At 37.4% G+C, this 20,638-nt stretch overlaps 1 protein-coding gene across 21 annotated transcripts in view; it reads right to left on the bottom strand.

The window, feature by feature from the left end:
• NRXN1 (neurexin 1) overlaps positions 1-20,638 on the bottom strand; it is a 1,116,259-nt gene that overhangs the window by 517,210 nt on the left and 578,411 nt on the right. For all 21 annotated transcript variants that reach the window (XM_036873338.1, XM_036873339.1, XM_036873343.1 and 18 more), the window contains one exon: positions 17,864-17,983. In XM_036873338.1, coding sequence (XP_036729233.1) covers positions 17,864-17,983 — 120 coding nt within the window. The remainder of the gene's footprint in view (positions 1-17,863; positions 17,984-20,638) is intronic.

The raw sequence follows: 20,638 nt of genomic DNA, 5'->3' as shown, positions 1-20,638 counted from the left end.
TATTTTGACTCCAAATTATTTAAACCAAATGGATATTTTGATATTTTTTCTGATCCTACCATAAATGTAGAAAGCAACCTTGCCCTGCGAAAGGTCAGCCTGAACTCATATATAAATATATATCTCAAAAGAGAGTTCTATTGACATTCAGGATTTTCTTTGATTTTGTTTTGTAAAATAATCAGGAACATCAGTTGGTCTCTATTAAAAATGCATTTAACTGATATTCACTTTTGTGGGTTCTGGGAGATTAGTAGTGAAATTTAGAAAAGTCACACAGTGAGCAGGGAATATTGCAGAGTTAGAGATATTTCAAAAATTCTCTAAATCTACTATCTATCCTGTGTATGGCTTTTGTACAGCTGAAATAAAAATCTCGCCACAAATGAAAGAGAGAACTTCACTAATTTCCATTCACCAATGTTGGTAGAAGCCCCCCATGGGTTATTAAGTCTGAGAGATGTGTGAACAAACATGATAATAAGCAAGTAAAGTGTATCATAAAATATATCGTGTTCATTTATTGTGACAACTAGGGTGTAATTATACTAGGAAATGTACTGCACTTTAGTCAGTGGAAGTAATAAAATCTGAATACCAGGAGACCTTTCTCTAGTCTGTGCTATTAAACTACTTTTGAGAAGAAGGTGAACAATCTAAAAATATGGGAGGAATGTTCACTTTTATAGATTAGCAAAGTGGTGGTTGGTCAGACTCTCTTGCAGTCTAATAAATAAAACCCCTCTGCTTTTTCCTCATTACTTGTGGGTATAGCACCAAAGAACATCCTCCATTCTGTGTAATTATAATGCCTAAATTTGTGGGGATTAATTATGCTATTCGTTCTCCCATTCTCCCTCCATTTAAGGCAATAGGAAAATAAATAAAACTGTATTGGAAGTGCCTCTGCAAAGCTGTAAGTAGAAAAGCAGGAGAAAATTTATAGAAAGATAAGGAGACAAAGGGATGCCAGAGATGATAATGTTGCAGTAGGTGTAATGATTAAAGCATTAATGGAGGTCACTAGAAAAAGTGAACGGAACATGTAATTTCAGATTAGGAAACCCAGGGCTTCCCAGAATGAACTGCAATTTGGGAAAGTGTAGTTAATTGAATTTTATGACACTTTTTATGAAAATTAAAATGCATATCTTTTACTACCCTAATAGTTTTATTGCTACTGTGAGATTTATATGCAGTGATATAACAAAAAGCATATGCAACAATTCACTAAAGACCACCTCAGTGGATTACTACAGTTTTCTTTTGTGCTTTGGCAGCCAACAATCAAGATCATAATTATAGGATTGGAGCCACCTGCCAACTCAACGAACAGAACCACGTGGCTCCACATAAAATGGAAGCAATTCTAACATTAAAAAGAAAATGAATGTTAAACCAGAGGGGCCTTCAGGGACAGCCTAGGGAAAGCTGGCTATTTATTTTTTCCTGAGCATCAGATGACTAACTCTTACATTATCCCATTTACTGGCCCAGAAAGAAGTAATGTCTGCTAAGACCTTTGTGATTAAACTAGACTATCCAATGAAATGTCTGCATTCTGAGTTTCTTGGGAGACGGCTTGTGGATTCAGACCTCTTATGGACAGGTTGACAGTAAATCCTAGATTTTAGAGCTTATTCCGTCTAATGCATTGAAGCAAGAAGCAAGGATTAGCCTCACTTGGATAAAACTGTTGCCATGGCACACATTTCACTTGCGAAAACCACTGGAGATTACCAAAAGTCAAGACGATGTAAAAATAGTGGTGTCAAGAAGGTGAATCTATACCAACTTTTTCAAATCAGGAATTCTGATTTACTAAACAAGTTACTCCACGCATTTATAATATTTCTCTCTGAATTCCTCTAGATTTCATTTTCTAAGAGAAGTCTCTCCTCATTTTCTTAAGTCTACTTAGTCACTCCTTGCTCTGCCCTAGTTACATACCTCTATTAGAGCAGTGCTTTTCATACTTTAATGTGCACATGAATCACCTGGGATCTTGTTAAATGCAGATTCTGATTCAGTAGGTGTGTAGGGGGAGGGGAGATCTGTGAGTTTGCATCTCTAATGAGCCTGCAGGGGCTTTTGGTCCCCAGACCACACTTTGAAAAGCAAAGTATTGAAGGGAGACAAGATGGCAGAGTAGAACTTGAGCTCCCCTCCTCTCACAAAAACACCAAAATCACAACTAACTGCTGAACAACCATTGACAAAAAAGACTGGAATGTATCAAAAAAGATATTCTATATCCAAAGACAAAGAAGAAGCCACAGTGAGATGACAGGAGGGACACATTTGTGAAATAATCAAATCCCACAGGTCACAGTTTGGGTGACCCACAAACTGGAAAATAATTATATCGCAAAGGTTCTCGCACAGGAGTGAGAGTTCTGAGCCTCACATTGGGCTCCCCAGCCTAGGGGTCTGGCATTGGGAGGAGGCACACCCAGAGCATTTGGCTTGAAGGCCAGTGGGGCTTGAGTGCAGGAGCTCCACAGGAATGGGTGAAAAAGAGACTCCACTCTTGGAGGGTGCACACAAGGTTTCACATGCTGGGACCCAGGGCAAAGCAATGACTCTATAAGAGCCTGGGCCAGACCTACCTGCGGGTCTTAGAAGGGTCTCCTGGGGAAGCGGGGTTGGCTGTGGCCCACTATGGGGGCAAGGAGTATTCCCAGGGAATATTCCTCCTCGGTGTGAGCTCTCCTGGAGGTCACCATTTTGGCACCAAGACCTGGCCCCACCCAACAGCCTGCAGGCTCAGTGCTGAGACACCTCAGGCCAAACAACTAACAGGGTGGGACCATAGCCCCACCCATCAACAGATAGGCTGCCTAAAGTGGTCCTGAGCCCAAAGTCATCTCTAGACATGCACCTTGACATGGCCCTGCCCACCAGAGGGACAAGACCCAACTCCACCCACCAGTGGGCAGGCACCAGTCCCTCCTGCCAGGAAGCCAGCACAAGCCACTGGACCAACCTCACCCACCAGGGAGCAGACACCAGAAGCAAGAAGAACTACAGTCTTGCAGCATGGAGCCTACAAACACAGAAAGTTAGACAAAATGAGACAGCAGAGAAATATGTTCCAGAAGAAGCAACAAAATAAAACCCCAGAAGAACAACTAAGTGAAGTGGAGATAGGCAATCTGCCTGAAAAAGAATTCAGAATAATGACAGTAAAGATGATCCAAGATCTCAGAAAACGAATGGAGGTACAGACTGGAAGACACAAGAAATGTTTAATGAAGAGCTAGAAGATTTAAAGAACAAACAGAGATGAACAATACAATAACTGAAGTGAAAAATACACTAGAAGAAATCAATAGCAGAATAAATGATGTAGAAGCACAAATAAGTGAGCTGGAAGACAGCTTGATGGAGATCACTGCTGTGCAACAGAATAAATAAAAAAAGAATGAAAAGAAATGAGGACAGTCTAAGAGAAGCTCTGGGACAACATTAAACACACCAACATTCACATTATAGGGGTCCCCAGAAGGAGCAAAGTAGTAATGATCTGTATACATGCCAGTCATTTCCTCTTGTCTATGAGCTCCTTGAAAGCAAAGGCAAGGGCAGCATTGCAATAGATACCAATTCTGACCAGTTTGGGGTACAGTATCTTACTATACATTACCTGTAATTCTCAACACAACCCTGCAATATCTGTTATCATGGCCTCATTTTACAGATGAAGAAGCCAAGTCTCAGACACATTAATCAATGATGATGGCCACATAGGTACCATGTGCAGTCAGAATGCAATTCTGGGTCTATTTGTCTCCAAAGTCTGTAATCTTTCCACTGTACCCACAGCCTCCTTTTGTTCATTTCTGTATACACAGAGCCTAGCAGTGTACTTGATGTTATAGTGATACCCCAAAGATGTATTTGGATCTGTGAATATTTTATCTATAGATTCTCCTTTGCTCATATTATGTCCCTTGTATGGAATGCCTTCCCTGTTTCTCTCTACCCAATTGAGATCCACCTCACTTCTACTCAGCCAGCCCACTACTGTGCTTGCCCTCTCCTCTGAGTTCACAAATGGCAATTGTTTGCACCATACAATGAGTACTTAAATTACTAGTTATCTTATTAACAATGTATTTTTTTCATTGCATAAATATTTATTGAGTAGGTACTAAGCACCAAGCGTTGTTGTAAGCACTTAACAATAGGTCATGAAACAAAACGGACAATATTCCCTATTGCCCTGGGTCTTGGGAATCATTCTTCCAAGATAAAAACTCCTTTGGGGGCATGGTTCCAGTCAGTTCACTTTCCATATATCTCACAGCGTTTTGTACATAGTAAGTGCACAATTAATAATAGTCTCAGATTCAGATAATTTACCATGCAAATATGTTCCTAACCTACAGACTCTCTAAGCCCAAGGCCCTCTGTTTCTGTACAGGTGACCCTTGGAAGGTGGAATGATGCTTTCACACTGTTTCTCATTTCCCACCGGCAGTGTTTCAGGCCAGAAGCAGAGGTATTAAAGTCTCCTACACAGTACAAGTATCAGCTGGAGAGATGGAATTCACTAAAATTAAATCATAGTAGTTTCCAGCAAAAGGAAATTATCTGTTCAGAAGTATAGAAATTGCAGGTGGAAGAGGCAACTTCATGAAAGATTAGCTCCACTGTTGAAGATGATCCTTTTCCTCCTTACACACTAAAACTATAGACCAGAAACCTGCTAACTAGGAAAAACCATATGCTTACCATTTTCATGAATGCTTTTAACAACATCCCAAATATTTTCTCTATCTTAAATAGAGAAAACATAATTTCCTGGGTTATTCAGGATGTTCTATACCCTACTTCATAAGCATCAGTTTTAAAGTCTGCTCATTCACTGAAGGTATACAAAGGTTTTCTCTTTGAAGCTGCAAGTCTTTGTAAAGTCTCATTAGGTGTGCTGGTCACATGCATTAATGCGTATCAGTATTGGATACAGGCCTGAAGATGAGTGATTTAGCTGAGAAAATAGGACTAAACTTGCTCTGTATCAGTTCTTCCTCATTTTTACAATTTCTTACATTAAGGACATTTGCATATATTTATTCATTTTGTGTGTGTTCTAAAACATTTGAAATGGAAGTAAAGAAAGCATGTGAGTCTTCTCAATTTGACTACTTTATTCAATACTAAGAGATTACATGATACCGTCTCTAGATGGCAGACCATTTTAAGTGAGACAAGCCTGAATTCTTATTCTTATTAACATGTGAACAGGGGAATACTTCTTTCCCTTAGATACAACTTTCGTAACATAGATGCCATAATTCTGATTATGAGAGAATGGTAGGAGAATAAAAAAATTTAATATGAAAAACCCAGCACATAGTAAATGTTCAATTAGTAGCTGTATCCTGATCATATTAACAATTATACACCCCTAATTATATTGTTTTTTTAATCACTAAAAAGTATTTAAGTACTATTAATAATTACATACAGCATTTAGCTAAGCAAGTACACAGGCATGATTCCTGTATCAGTAAAATTTTCAGCTTAAAACAAATTTGATGTAAATAGATATCTAAAAGGAGCTATAAATAAATAGCTACACAAACATGAAAGAAACAAAGAGCGGATGTCTTTGCCTTGTGTTTCAGGATTAATTCAAAGTTTCCTTTCTCAAAGAGGAAGACATACCATTAATCGGATTTCTTTTCCCAAGTTCTTCCTTTTTTTATAGGACTTGGCAGGAAAGGTCTTTGGCTAAAATATAGCTTAAGATTAGTGTTGTGCGACTGAGCTATAGGCTGCATCCTAGAAGATCCTTAAACATGAGTAAAAATAGGTCTGAGGGTTGGAGAAAAGAAAAGAAAGACTATAGTAAGAATGAATCACAAACCCTTGGAGCTCTAGGGACCTTAAAGACCAGGCAAACCAAATCTCTCATTTTATAATGGGGAAATTGAGGCTCACAAACTCAGGTGACTTGTTCAGGGTCATATACTGGGATCCTGACTAAATGATCCACACATGAATCATTCTTTGTGAGTAAAGATAAATAAGGAAAAATGAAGATCTCATTAGATATGGGATATTTCTTTATGAGAAGGGAAATCCTATCTAGGGAATTGAAATGGGATCAGATTTATTTAGAAAGTGGAAAGGGTAGGTATAGATGTGGAACATTTTAGGCAATGGAAAAGATGCCATGTGAAGAGCACACTATCTCATATGAATGGCATTTTTGACAGTGGTTTATTGACTCAACTTTCTTTTAGGTTAAGATGTGTTTGCATATAAGAATAATATTTTATGGTCCAACCAAACCAATTATCAGAGTATTATTCTGAAGAATCCCAAAGAATATGAACAGAGGGATGTGTACTTGGATTTAGTCAATTTCTTCATACTGCAGGGAAAATTTTGCCTTGAACTAGATTTTTCACAGCATGAGTAGTGTGAGTGGGAACTTTTCAAACATTTTTAAGATTGCCAGCCTACTGCAGACGCTAATTATCTAAATGAAAATTTGTTAGTTGTTTTCAATTACCATTAAAGAAATAGCCAAGATTATACTTAAACCACCTCTAGTTATGGTGTTTTACTTATCAGAATTCTTCAGGCAAACTTCCTTTATTCCATTAAATAAAGTTTTTGTTATAAGGAAAGCACAGAACTAACAAGATGAGTCTAGAGGTCATCTAGTCTGACAGTTCTCAAATTTTGGGGTATATCAGAATTATCTGGAGGCTCTTAAAATACAGATTTCATATGGCCCCACCTAACAGTGTCTAATTCAGGAGGTCTGGAATGTAGGAATATTCATTTCTAACAAATTCACAGGTTATGTTGACAATGTTGGTCCAAGAACCACATTTTGGGAACCACTGATTTAGTCCAGGCTGTTCATTTTATAACCTTCTCTTTGATTTAGGTAGACAAATTCTAGTATACTTGGAATTTCTTTTTTATACCCTTTCTCAACCTCTCCAACAACCAAGCAAGTTCTATTTCTGAGGCTGTCATTATGGACCTGGCAGACTGATTGTGGTTCTATGTCCTGACTGAGAGGTAGAAAATGTTCATCATCCTATTAAGCTGACATTACGCAAATTCTCCTAAACTACTGAACCAGAGCAATAAGGCCAAGTTTGCCTCTTGCACTTGGTACAGTTGTATACACAAATGATATCTTTATCATATTTAATATGAAAGGAAAAAAACAAGAATATTTTGAATTCCATCTATATAACATCGTATGGGCACTTGGCTCTTCCAGAGCTGTTGCAAAGGCAACATTTAGAGAATTCTTCAAGGACACTGGTGAGTTAACTAAATCAGTGCTATGCTATTATAGGAGAAATATTATCATTTTCCCCCCAGAGAGCTTATGTTATTGCTAGAAAAACATCCCAACATTGCAAAATTGTAAAGCTTAGCTACAGTGTAGCATTTCATAATAATGTCATTATTCCTGCAGGTATCAGCTAATTAATGAGAAAAAAGAAAACTGAACAAAAAATAGTTACTTTGAAACAACTAAAGGTCCCAGAATTTGTTAGATTTTATGTGATAATATACAAAGCAGGACATCAGCGGAATTTGAAGAAAATAGAAAGTGATGTTTTTAAATCCACCTTCCATGGTATGTGCACTTGCACACACACACAAACTTAACCACACCCCCAGATAAACACACACATCTTTACTCAAAGCACTTTCTTTCTAGCTATGTAAGACTCTAATTCCACATGGGTCTTTACTAGTAGGAATAAAGATCATGAAAAATGTATTTACAGTGATATGATAAAACATAATATACTATCCCTGTCAGATATCATATAATATGCGTATACATATATTTTAGAGAACTTTAGGGATGGGCACACACATCAGTTATCTTGTAAATTATGGACTTTGGGTGATTATGATCTGTCAGTGTAGGTCCATTAATTGTAACCAATGTACCACTCTGGTGAGGGCTGTTGGTAATGAGGAAAGCAATGCATGTGTGGGGATGGGGGGCATACGGGAAATCTCTGTACTTTCCTCTTAATTTGCTGTGAACCTAAAACTTCTCTAAAAAATAAAGTGTTTAAAAAAATTAGGTAACTAATGCAGGCTTCAAGACACCGATCTTCAAGTATTGCAGAACATTTACTGTGAGAAATAATACCAAAAATAGAAGAATGGGATGTAAAATACAGCTGGGAATTAAAGGCATACACACATAAAAAGACACATGTTAGACAGTAACTGGAGACTCAGAAGCTGATAAATCACTAAATGAAGACTGTCTTACTCTGGATGAACTTGATCTGAGCTGGGTCACCTCTATGGAATGAATTTTCTTAGGAAGAGTAGAAGTCGGGGAGGAGGAAGACAATCGAATGAGGGGCTCGTTCAGCAGAGGTGAACATGTAGAGAACATTCAGTGACCACACCTGTGTGTCTCTATACATGTCAGTATCAAAGAGTTGATGCCTGAGCATACCAGGCACAGTGTACAGTTGTGTTTGTTGAGCAAGATTGTGGACAACCTTAAATGTTGAGTGAAAGAATACAGGAATGCTAGGGAAATGAATGTCAACAAAGCTTACTGGCAACATTAGAAAAGGAGATATTGGGGTTACGGGGAGAGGATTTTCCAAGTGACCTTAAAACCACAAACGATAGCTTGTACTGAACACCTACTCCATTTGATTTTGCACCAATATAGCTTTCAGGGACTCAGTGTTTAAAAAAAAAAAAAAAAAAGTATCATCATCATCATTATATACCTTGTAGGCACTGAATTCCAGAAGGGAGACTGCCTTCACAACTCAGGAAGCAGCCTCTTACACTGTACTCCATAGATCAATTTTAGTTTCATGAGATTTAATTTTAAGAACCTTAGGTTTTTATCTTTCACACTTCAACAGCACTAAAAATGCTTCCAAGCTCTGATTTACAGAATTATTGTCACTGTCAATGAAAGGAATGTACGTGACATACCAAAAATCCAGTTTAATTACTTCTGTGATGTCTCCTGCAGCTGAGAGGAAATGATATTTCTCTGACACTTTTCTGTTTTTAATTTAGTAAAATGGAGCACTTGCCTTGCATAGGACCTAGGAGAGCAGATTTGTGATTGATGTCATGGAAGATGAACCCCACAGTTTCAGAACACAGCCTTACTCTGAGGGTGTGATGATTGCATGAATCCGGATCCTTGGTTCTGGATTCCTTCACGTTGGGCGTTCAAGTGACCGTCAAGGATTCGACATGAAACATGGCTGAAACATGTATGCATCAAGTCATGACCCGGAGAAGTTATGCAATCGTATTCAAAGGTCTGCTTTTACCCAGCACTATTCCCAATGTCAGTATTGTCCTGAGCTGCTGAAATCCAGATGAGGCCCTGAAAGCTTCCCAACAGGAGATGCCAAATATTAAAATACACCCTGTACCATTTGAGTGAAGAAACCAAGCAAAATGTATTCTTTATTTCCTGCTACGTATTCCATCTGTTTCTCTCCCTAAAGGGTCATGTGTTATATATTTATAAGAAGCACTCACACCTACACAAATACAGTTTCCAGTCTCCGTCAAACACAGCCTCCCCCTTGTTCACGACCCATTTCTTTTTAACACCCTTCTATATCAGCTCATCCTTTTATGAAACTTGTTTCATTCTGAAATCATTTCAAGTTAAGAAACGCCTTTGTACCTTCCTATCTCACCAAATCCTGGGGAGATTAAGCCTCAGGCTCTACAGGCCATTTTCTGAGAGATGTGAATTTAGATCATTAGGGTCATTAAAATCATACACTCCACAATACCCAGAGCTAACAAGCATCCTTGTACTTTATGCTGCTGTAGAGTGCTACCAGAGAAGTAGCAATGTACAATAGCACTGAGCTGCAGAGGACACCATAATTCCTCCCCATAAAAGATTCCTAAATGTTTTAATTGCTACAGTAAATCTCATTAAAGACATAGAATGCTTTGTTCAGGGAAGGAAAAAGGATTGCTGGGCAAGGTGCATTTTCTTCGCAGTAGTACTTTTTTCCTTACTACTAGAATTATTCGTTAATGCAAGCACAGCATTATTTTTATCATGACCTTTTTTTCTGGGCTCTGCACATTTCCCCTGAGCTTTCTTTCCCTTCCCTACAAATAAAAGGGACAGTTGGTCTTTACTACTAATCCTGTAGGCACTTTTCATGATTTGGGCTTCATGCATTCTCTTGTGTTATCCCTGTGAATCTTCCAAAAACCTTTAAAGGCCACACTGCTAACCTCTGACTTCATTTTTTTTTTCCTTTCTGCCTCAACACTACATAAAGAGAAAACTGAGATGTAATCAACATAATCAAACACTTGGCACCGATTCCGTGGTCAGCACAATTCGGAATCTTTGCTTCTCCTTTCCCGTAATATACACTGTGAAATCTGATTCAAATAAAAGAATCTTGGGAAGTATTTTGCCTGACTTCATTATCAAATATTAAATTATTATTTTTGAGAAACCCAGGCTGTCATAGAAACATCACAGAAAATTCCCATCTCTATTTTCATAATCAGTAACTTTTTATAAAAGAACTGAAAGTTAATGACAGTATGCTTTAAACAGCTCTGAATTTTTAACTCATCTTTGGAAGCAGAACTGAGCAGTTAAGGGGAAGAGCACGTTTCATGCAACACAATGCCTAAAATTAAATATAAGAACCAAGAGTCAGATGAGGATGGAAAAAAAATCCACAATGTTAAATATCAGTCATTACTAACTTCTCTGGGGAATTTTGCATCTGGGGCATTTCAGATTCTATCCCTTTCTGGGAAGAATTGTGGGTGCAAGTAAGAATATGGGCTTGAAGTTAGTCTAACTTACGTTCAAATTCTTTCTGTGCCAATTACCAGCCATTACAGCCCAAAGAAGTTATTTAAACTGCTCATGCCTGAATATCCTCACTTGTAAATTGAAAATAATATTTGTGAAGATTGAAAAGATAAGGTTTACAATATATAAATAACATGCATATAACACCCATTAAATATGTGATTCACATTAAAATATGTGGGTGTGATTTACGTAGAATTATTTTGTAGTCCTTCTTATGCACTAGTTAGGTATATTCACAGCAACAAACTATATAAACAACTTATGCCTGACATAACCACTTCCTTCCAGATTCAAATGCAATTTTATTCTTTTTTTAAATCAAATATCTATCTCACAAAAACTAAACTTACTCTTTTTAATCTTATACTCCTTCTTTTAAAAGTTACCCAGGGGGCTTCCCTGGTGGCGCAGTATTTGAGAGTCTGCCTGCCGATGCAGGGGACACGAGTTCGAGCCCTGGTCGGGGAGGATCCCACATGCCGCGGAGCAACTAGGTCCATGAGCCACAACTACTGAGCCTGCGCGTCTGGAGCCTGTGCTCCGCAACAAGGGAGGCCACGATAGTGAGAGGCCCGTGCACCGCGATGAAGAGTGGCCCCCGTTTGCCACAACTGGAGAAAGCCCTTGCACAGAAACGAAGACCCAACACAGCCAAAAATTTTAAAAAATAAATAAATTAATTAAAAGTTGCCCAGGATAATCAGATTCCATAAAGTTGGACAATTACCTAACATTTTACTCTTCACATATCTTCTTGATTAAACTATTTATTGTTTATACTTATTTAGTATATGCAGGATTCTGAGAATTCACCATGATAAATCTTCAGCTTGTTTACAAGGGCTTTCAGTGCATCATTTCTGGGGAAGTAAAATCCATTTCAAAAGTCAGAGTAAACCCAAAGGCCTCAAGTTTCAAAAATGAGCACCTCAGATTCAGGCAGTCTCCCACCGCAGCCTGGATTCTGCACCCGCTGTGTCGCTCCGCTGAACAGCAAAGTCAGAAGCCTAAGCAAAATGCACTCACACGAAAAAAAATTATTCAGACAGAGACTAGGGTCCTAAAGCTCTCTGAAAGAGCACCTTGTGAGAACTGGAACCACGGTAACCCCTTAAGGACAGTTAACAAAGGTGCCTGGTGAGGACTTCTCTCCACGGAGCCCTGGTCTAGCTGGGTTCTTGTGGGATGTGACAGTATGACCACAACAAAGACCACTTTCGTATTTACATTTATAAGGCCTGCAGTGAAGAGCACCAACGTAAGAGCAAAATCAAGGTCCACAAAGTCAGATTTTTAAGCAAGCCAGAAAAACTAGAGAGTACAGCAGGGGTTAAAAAAAAAAAAATCGATTGGGCCTTCTTTCTTGACTTCTGGGGCCAAATTGATACCAGTTACACAGAGCAAAAGGCTACTTAGAATCATGGATCATTCAGCTGCTGAAAAATATACGGGACTAATCTGAGTAATTCAAATACAGCAATACTCTACGCTCCACTGTTTGGGGGCTTTTCTTCCCACTTAAATTTTCTTATATAGATACAGCTTAAAACTGTCATTTGCCCAATTGCAATATGAAAAGAGACTAATGCTTCTTTTTATGCATTTACCTTTATGATATCTATTACCAACTAGAAGAACAAAGATAAATTTATATAAAATAGCAGAAGATAGCACTTCTATTATATAGTTCATTTCTCTATCATACATTATGCTTTCTGTTCTGTTTGTTTTTTTGCATTTTCTGACTCAGTATGAACAATATTTTAATCCCTTATGGTTTAACCTAAGACAGGTCTGACCCTAGATAGTTTTTCTAAAGCATTATCAGTAAATATTACTTATGAATTGCTTTCAACAACTTCAGGGCCGCCATTTAGAAATGCTTGAATGATTTAAGGTTAATAAGATACATCATACTCACAAGGAGGGTCTGGTTGTGGACATAGCTAATTGCTAAATTTTATCCAGCCATAAATGGCACCAGTAGCAAATCAGCTCACAGTTTAATACTACTGGCAGATCTACATCAGAGAGAAACAATGTTACTTTGATTCAAGTTATTTTTACGTATGTTATGATTCATTTCCAGTAGTTCTGATATTGATGTTCAAATACTGGGTATTGGATTCTCTTTTCAAACAACAAAAGAAGGTGAGAAACAAAGCTGAAGATACTTTAAAATGCCATGGTAACAAGTCACAGTCAAATGTATTTCATCCTTGTTTCAATGAACGATACTAATTCTCATACAAAAGATATGATGGATTCCTATCAGGAAGATTTTCTTTTGGCAAAGTTTAGAATTCTGAAAATAGTCTTTTAATGGCAATGTCCCCACCCTCCTAGCACCAAAATAACAGCACTATGATGTATTAATCCCTTATGGTAACAGACACCATTGAAGCTGAACTGTAATTTGGCACACAACATTTCCACACTAATGTAATGTGACAGTGTTATTATGTGCACTATTTTCCGTATGATCATAGCCATATTCATCTTCCCCAACCTGATATTAAATTAGCTAGTATGGGGCTTCCCTGGTGGTGCAGTGGTTGAGAATCTGCCTGCCAATGCAGGGGACACGGGTTCGAGCCCCGGTCTGGGAAGATCCCACATACCGCGGAGCAACTAGGCCCGTGAGCCACAACTACTGAGCCTGCACGCCTGGAGCCTGTGCTCTGCAACGGGAGAGGCCGCGACGGTGATAGGCCCGTGCACCACGATGAAGAGTGGCCCCCGCTCACCGCAACTAGAGAAAGCCCTCGCACAGAAACGAAGACCCAACACACCCAAAAATAAATAAATAAATTAATAAATTAAAAAAAAAAATTAGCTAGTATGGTTACATTCTATTCTGGACCACAGGGTAGATGCAAAAAAAGGATTATTGTAGCACAATGGTCTGATGATGGTATGTGTGCGCAAGCATGAACAGGTGATATGTAGATTTAATGCAATGAATATCAACTCTTAACACAGACCTGGCACACAGCATGCACTCAGTAAGTAGTTACATCCAAGAGAAAGTTCACAAATCTAAGTGCTAAGTGCAAAAACAGTTGCTCTAAGATTCCAGAAGAGGGAAAGTAGGCCCAGCTCAGAGGACCAGGGAAGTTTCCATGGGATGAAGCAGTTTAGGTAAAGATTGAAAAATGAAAGTACATTTCTTCAAGCAGATATAGTGAAAGGAATGCATTCTAGGTGGAAGGAGTGCATTCCCCAGGAGGAGAAATTAGCATAAGCAATGGTGAGGAAATTGGGAAAGTGTAACGTTGCTCAGACACCATAAGTTAATTGGCGGTAACACGCCATATTGACAAAGTTCTACAATAGATAAGAATGAAAACGAAAGCTAGGGTCAGACCATGGAGGTTCATGAACTCCAAACCGATGAATTTGGAGAGATTGTTGACCACTGAGGATGTCCTAGAAATCCTTATGCAAGATTCATGCATCTAGTCAACACTGATTTAATGAGTTACTATTATCACCAGTTATATGCAACATAAGGTACAAAACATTGGGCTTATGAACCCCTCCCCCCGCAAAAAAGATTATTGTTCCTGGGAGATAAGACCAAACATAAGTAACTATAAGGTAGAAAGTGATGGTTGATAAAATAGCATAAACAAAGTTCTACAGAGGTCAGAGGAGAGAAAGCATTGTCTCTGGTTAGGAGAATCAGGAAGAGCTTGTGATATTTAAACTAGGGAGAACAGGAAGAAAGAACAAAACTGGTAAGGAGGCATAGGATGGATTGGATGCGGAAGGGATAAGAAGGGGGAAACTCAACCAAGATATTGCTACAATGAGCCAGAAAAATTATATTGGGGACCTAAAATATGACACAGATATGGAAGAATTAAGGAGTTACATACCCTACACCACCCTACACACACACACACACACACACACACACACACACACACACACTCAGAGCAATTATTTTTGTAGATGAGTAGGTCATTTAGATGGCAACTTTCCAGGGAAGAAAGGGTTTCACAAACACTTTTCTTTAAAAGTAGCCTTTGGCATCACTTTGCCTAAGTACCTCTTCTTTTTGAAAGATTCCTTTAACTTCATTAATTAGTATGATTTATCCAGGATTACACTTACAAGAGAAAACGTATTCCTATCTTCCCGTTGTTAATTATGTCTTCAGGCTAATATAAATAAAATTTTCTAGTTACTCTAACTCTGTGAAAATTATCAGAGAGATGACTTTTAGAAGGTCTGTAGGGGGCAGGGGTGGGGGTGGGAAGATCTCATTTACAATGTGGTGTGTTCTTTCCCTTTCTTTAAAAAAAAGCTTTGTTTCTATCTTCCTTTTTTTGTTTTCTATGCAGTTGACAGCTGCAACCACAGAATTTATGTATAAATATCTAAACGTGGAGAAGAAAATTTCATTAAGAAACAAAATGTCCTAAATGGCTTCATTAAAAAAAAAAAGTCAACCTCTATGCAGAAAAGGATCTTGTTAAAATCCCAGGAATCACACTAATTTTATTTGCGCAACTTACAGAAAAACAGTGAGATGTAGAGATAAGGTTTGTTTTGATCAATTTAAAAAGTGAAGAAAATGTGGCATGCTACTTTTATTGCCATATCAATTGCATGTCTTCAAGGTAACTGTCACTATTGTACAGTTTGTATCTACAAACTAGAGTTGATATGAAAATAAGATTTGCTTTTAAATACTGATTTGTACATACATATCCTCACCACCAAAACACCAGTGTACAAGCCAAGAAAACTATTTCCCATTTCCAGAAAACCCACAAACAGATAATGCCTTAATCAAAATGCATGTATTCTGAGAGCCCTCCAAAGTAACTTTAATGCTGATTTGTGCTAGAGGCATATCAGGAGACATATTTATTGAATGACAGTTACCTTACTTACAAGAAAATAACAAATAGCCTTATCGTTGTCATCACCACTACTATCACCCAAGAGCAGCATTCAAATAATTTTCTGTAAAAATGATTTGAAGACAGCATGATACTTAAGGTAGGATCTTGATGTTCCTTTAGGAACTGTCTAGAGAAAATTATATTCTTTATACTTAACTGGTATAAGAGGATACACAATCTGACACAACCAAATGACAACTGTTTTGTAAAACATGGAAACTAGACTAAGCACAAAGTTTGGCAGAGAAAGTTCTTTAGCAAAATGAAAACCAGTTTCATGCAAAAAAAAGCTCTCTCAGCTACATCTGTCAGGATTTTTAAATTGTCATAATAAAATCATAACAAATTATCAGTCTTCTGTTTGTCCTTGAAAATAAGTTGATGTTATTTTCTCTGGGGCAGGAGCAACTGCAGGAAGTTACTATTCTATTTACATATTTACATATCTTTATTAAAAGGATATATAGTTCCTTTGATTTGCTTTTCTTTATGCACATATAAGTATTTATTGACTCTTTACATAAGGTTATTTACATAACTCCAAATGTGGTTTAATGTTTGTAAGAATGATTTGATTTGCAGAAATACAGTGTTTGCAAATGTGTGATGGTTTGAATATGTGTTTGTGGCTTCAAGTTTCTTGTAATTCTTGTAATGGAAGAGCTCACTGGTAGGATGAAGACTAAATATTTCTCCTTCTGTGGTGGTGTGATCTTTACATGTCTCTTTCAAGTACTATTTACTTTGTATTAGTTGCTTGTTCTTCCTATATTCAATATTTTGGGTAGGAAACCTGAAGATAGCTAGGAAATTGTACTATATTGCTAGGCTGCAACAACTCAGTTCAATAACACGTTCTGGTTTGACCCCATCTTCAACCTTATGATACACATATCTACTGACATGAACAGAGTCTCAAATAGATAAAGGTCAAAATGAACAAGCTCTAGTCTTTCTTTAAATCCATACTCAAGCTCAGCCTTTGCCTGGAAGCCCAAACCTTCAATCATCTCATCTGCTATCCCACCATCCTAGAGCTTTTTCTTCAATGTTGTAGCATTTACAACGTAAGCATGGACTATATTTTACAACCAGAAGGCTCTGTCAGATATATTTTCTCAAGAGAGTGGAATGCAAAGTTTTGTAGGAAACCCTTGCATTATCATTTTGATGCAGTGTTGTAAAGCAGTATCTATTTGAAAGATAAGAAACAGAACTTCATCCCACATACCAGTTAATATGGTCTCAAAATCCACACTGCTATCACATAAATTAGGCACTCACAAATATTCCATAATATAATGTGGATGTTGTGTTTCTTTGTCATGCTTATTTTTTTTAATGTCATTTTATTTATTTTTTCGATGTGGACCATTTTTAAAATCTTTATTGAATTTGTTCAATATCGCTTCTGTTTTATGTTTTGGTTTTGTCTTTTTTTTTGGCCACAAGGCATGTGGGATCTTAGCTCGTGACCCACACCCCCTGCACTGGAAGGCAATGTCTTAACCACTGCATCGCCAGGGATGTCCCCTGTCATGCTTATACTGTGAGACTAAAGGGGAAAAAACACAAACACAAACATAAGGGAGCGTAGTTGAAGGACAAAGTTTAAACATACTGTCTTTTAACGTAAAAGGCAGTATGGGCTTGAAAAGATGTAGAGAGAGAAACATAATGAACCTGTCAATTCACTAAAATTCCAGCCCTCAAGATATAATCTTATGAAATGAAATATTACTTAATAGAAAGCAACATGAAGGCTCTTTCAAAAACTAGGGGAGGAGTGTCATATACAGGAAATGAAAAAAATTATTTTCGACAAGGTGACCATTAGCAATTTAAAAAATTCCAACAAAGAGTTGAAGACCAAAGAATCACCATCATCACGGATTTTGGCTAATGGCATCCTTGATTGATACTTTAGTATTTCAAACGTCCTTTCTGTGGAACCAAATGCTCCTCCCGGTTATGACAGTTTAACTTATCCATGGATAATATAAAGACTCCCAGCTTTAGACCCGGGATATCAAACAGTAACTGGAAGCAACAATGAGCATCAGTCTACACTCAGAGGGGAACTTACGGTCATTGCAGAGTGGCCCGCTGAAGGAGGTCATGCTACAGTCACAGCTGAAGCCGTCCCACTGCTGCAAGCACACGCCTTGGTTGGAACATGAGTCCTCCTGGCAGGTTGTGCTGGGCCCTGAAAACAATCCAAAAGCAACTTGGGTTCTTTAAAAAAATCTAAAAGTGTTTCACACATGAGCTAGGTCACATTTAGTAGTTGCCAACACCTCAAATTACATGACCAAACTTGTTTGGAAAGTTCTAGTTCACACACCTGAATTAGGAACAGAGAAGCTGTAATATAAAGGTTTCTCAAGTTTCAAATACAGGACAAAATACATTATAATAGTAAACTAGACCAGCAAATAGTAAAATCAAGCAAATAGCTTCTCGTATGATCATGGTAGCAGGTGATCTCATTCCATCATCAGTAATTCTCTCTCACTGTTTGGATTTTAGAAAAACGCATGGATCTCCTTAACTTCTGACCAATGGGTAGAGACACCATGAGAGATGGAGATTATAACTTCATGAAACTGAGATACAGATTAGCAAAAAAAAACCAAAAAACAAAAAAAACCCACTGAAGAGAGTTATACAAAAATGCCCTATAAGTTTCTAGAAGTTTTCCTGCACAAACTATGAATAAAGTTATGATTTCTGGGTGTTTTGGATAGGTATGTTGGCAAGTATCAATCCACATGCTTTAACAATTTCATGCAATTAACCAAACATAAAACTAAAAACTCTGTATAAATGACATGCCCCCATGTAACATACAAGTAAAAAGAATACTAGTCTATTTCTAAAGAATCATAACTAGAACACTGAAAAACAAAGAACTAAAAAAAGGATGATCAAAGCACTAAAGGTAATCACTATACAAACATATTCAAGACTGAAAGCCTTTACGCAAACTATGCTACAAAATAAGGCTTCTTGCACAACATTCAAGAAGGGGAAAAATGAAAACTTCACCCAAATAACAGTTACTGCAAAAATGTAAAAAATGTTATTTTGAGGTTTCCACTGTGTATTACGGGGTTTCAGTCTTGTTTTATACACACAGGGCTATCTACCTTGCAAGTCAGCTTTCATCAATGCAACTTTGTCAGCAAAATTAAAAAAAAAAAAGCAAAATATATTAAATGTTAGTAAGCAATACTGAAATGGGGCAAACATAGAAGAACGTTCAGATTCAAAAAAGCATGCTGCTGTAAAGGTGGAGAGAAATGCTATGTAGAGCAAACAAATTAATAATTAACAGCCATAAATCTTAAGAGAAGCCAAAAGTAAGAAAGCGATAATTGATTAGAATTTCACTCTATATGTATTTATATAATGGTTAACTGAGCCAATGACACAAAGTGACTGCATTGCTTAGTTGAAGCATGCAGCCCCATTTGTCACGTGCAGATACAGTGTAGACGATGGTCATTAGCGGACCAATTATCCCTTTCTATTTTTTTCCCTCTAGGTCTTTTATCTTGCTATTGTAGTTGAGGCTTAAAACTGTAATGCCAGCCATTCTCTGCCAACAGTTGGACCTTACAGTGACACCAAACTATCAAAATGTATACACCATTTGGTAGATGAAAGAAAAAGTGAAGGATGGAAGAAACAAATTGCAATATAATTCCCCATAAAGAAAATTCCTTTACAAGATTGCAACGTGGAGTATTTATCTTTGCTTTCACCAGACTGGGTATAGATTTCTTACAGATCTCAGAGTTACATCTATATTTTCTCTTCCTCTATAACTGTCTTCAACTCTTAAATACTGCCCTGTGAACCTGTGCCCAGTAGAACCTCACTAATAAGGGTTATCTTAGGGAAAGGTGGGAAGGGAACACCATCTACCTCAATACCTTTAGAGTACAAACTGAAGATATTTTCTAGTAAACACAATCTTAGGTTTTATGAAAATACAAAAATAGACACCAGACTAATTAGATGCGATTAACACTGAGAGCCTTTGAGGTAACTGCTCTAGTGAATACATGAGAATTATCTGTAATTAGATTTTGTACAAATTGATGTTTCTATAAACATCAATTTTAAACATCCGCCTTACAACCATATTTTTATTAGAAATTTCTTAGTCACGGTATTCTTCATAAGAAGTTACTGAATGTAGCCTAAACATTCAATATGAATTTTTACAAATTCAGAAATCATAATACTGTAACTACTAATTATATAATAATAATAATAGTAATAATAATAATCAGTATAGTAATAATAACAAAAATAATAGTCATTTTTAATGATAATAAAAATCTCCCAGGCCTGGGAGACCTGAGTGGATGTAATAGCTTTTCTCACCTATGGCATCAAAGAACTAAGAGCCACTAAATTGCTCAGTTTTTGTTTTTCTTCCAGTCTGTGAGAGGTAAGTGGTCCAACGATCTTTATTCCATGGCATTAAAGACCAAAAATAATTAATATTTGTTTAAAAAAAAAAAAACTCGAAGCAATATTCCTTAGCACAGTCCTTCCTCTGGTACAAGCCCAGCCTGGGTCAGGGGCTGTGTTATCAAAGGATACTATTCCCCTGACTTGCCCAGCAGAAGGAAAGATCAGGAGCAAGAACTGATGAAGAGCCATGTTTTCGTTTTTCTTTTTTGCAAAAATTATCAGAAACACAATTGCAAAATAATGCTAAGCTCTAAAAATGGTAAAATTGCAATTCTAAAAAATAACCTGCCTGCCCATATTGTAGAGCAGCCACTCAGAGTGGCTGCCAAGCCTTTATGTGAGCACCAAGACATGCTTTATTATGTTTTTCATT

Source organism: Balaenoptera musculus, chromosome 13 (assembly GCF_009873245.2).
Source record: "Balaenoptera musculus isolate JJ_BM4_2016_0621 chromosome 13, mBalMus1.pri.v3, whole genome shotgun sequence".
NCBI lineage: Eukaryota > Metazoa > Chordata > Mammalia > Artiodactyla > Balaenopteridae > Balaenoptera > Balaenoptera musculus.
The sequence above is the reverse complement of the archived record's forward strand: the minus strand, read 5'-3'. Positions and strand labels throughout refer to the sequence as shown.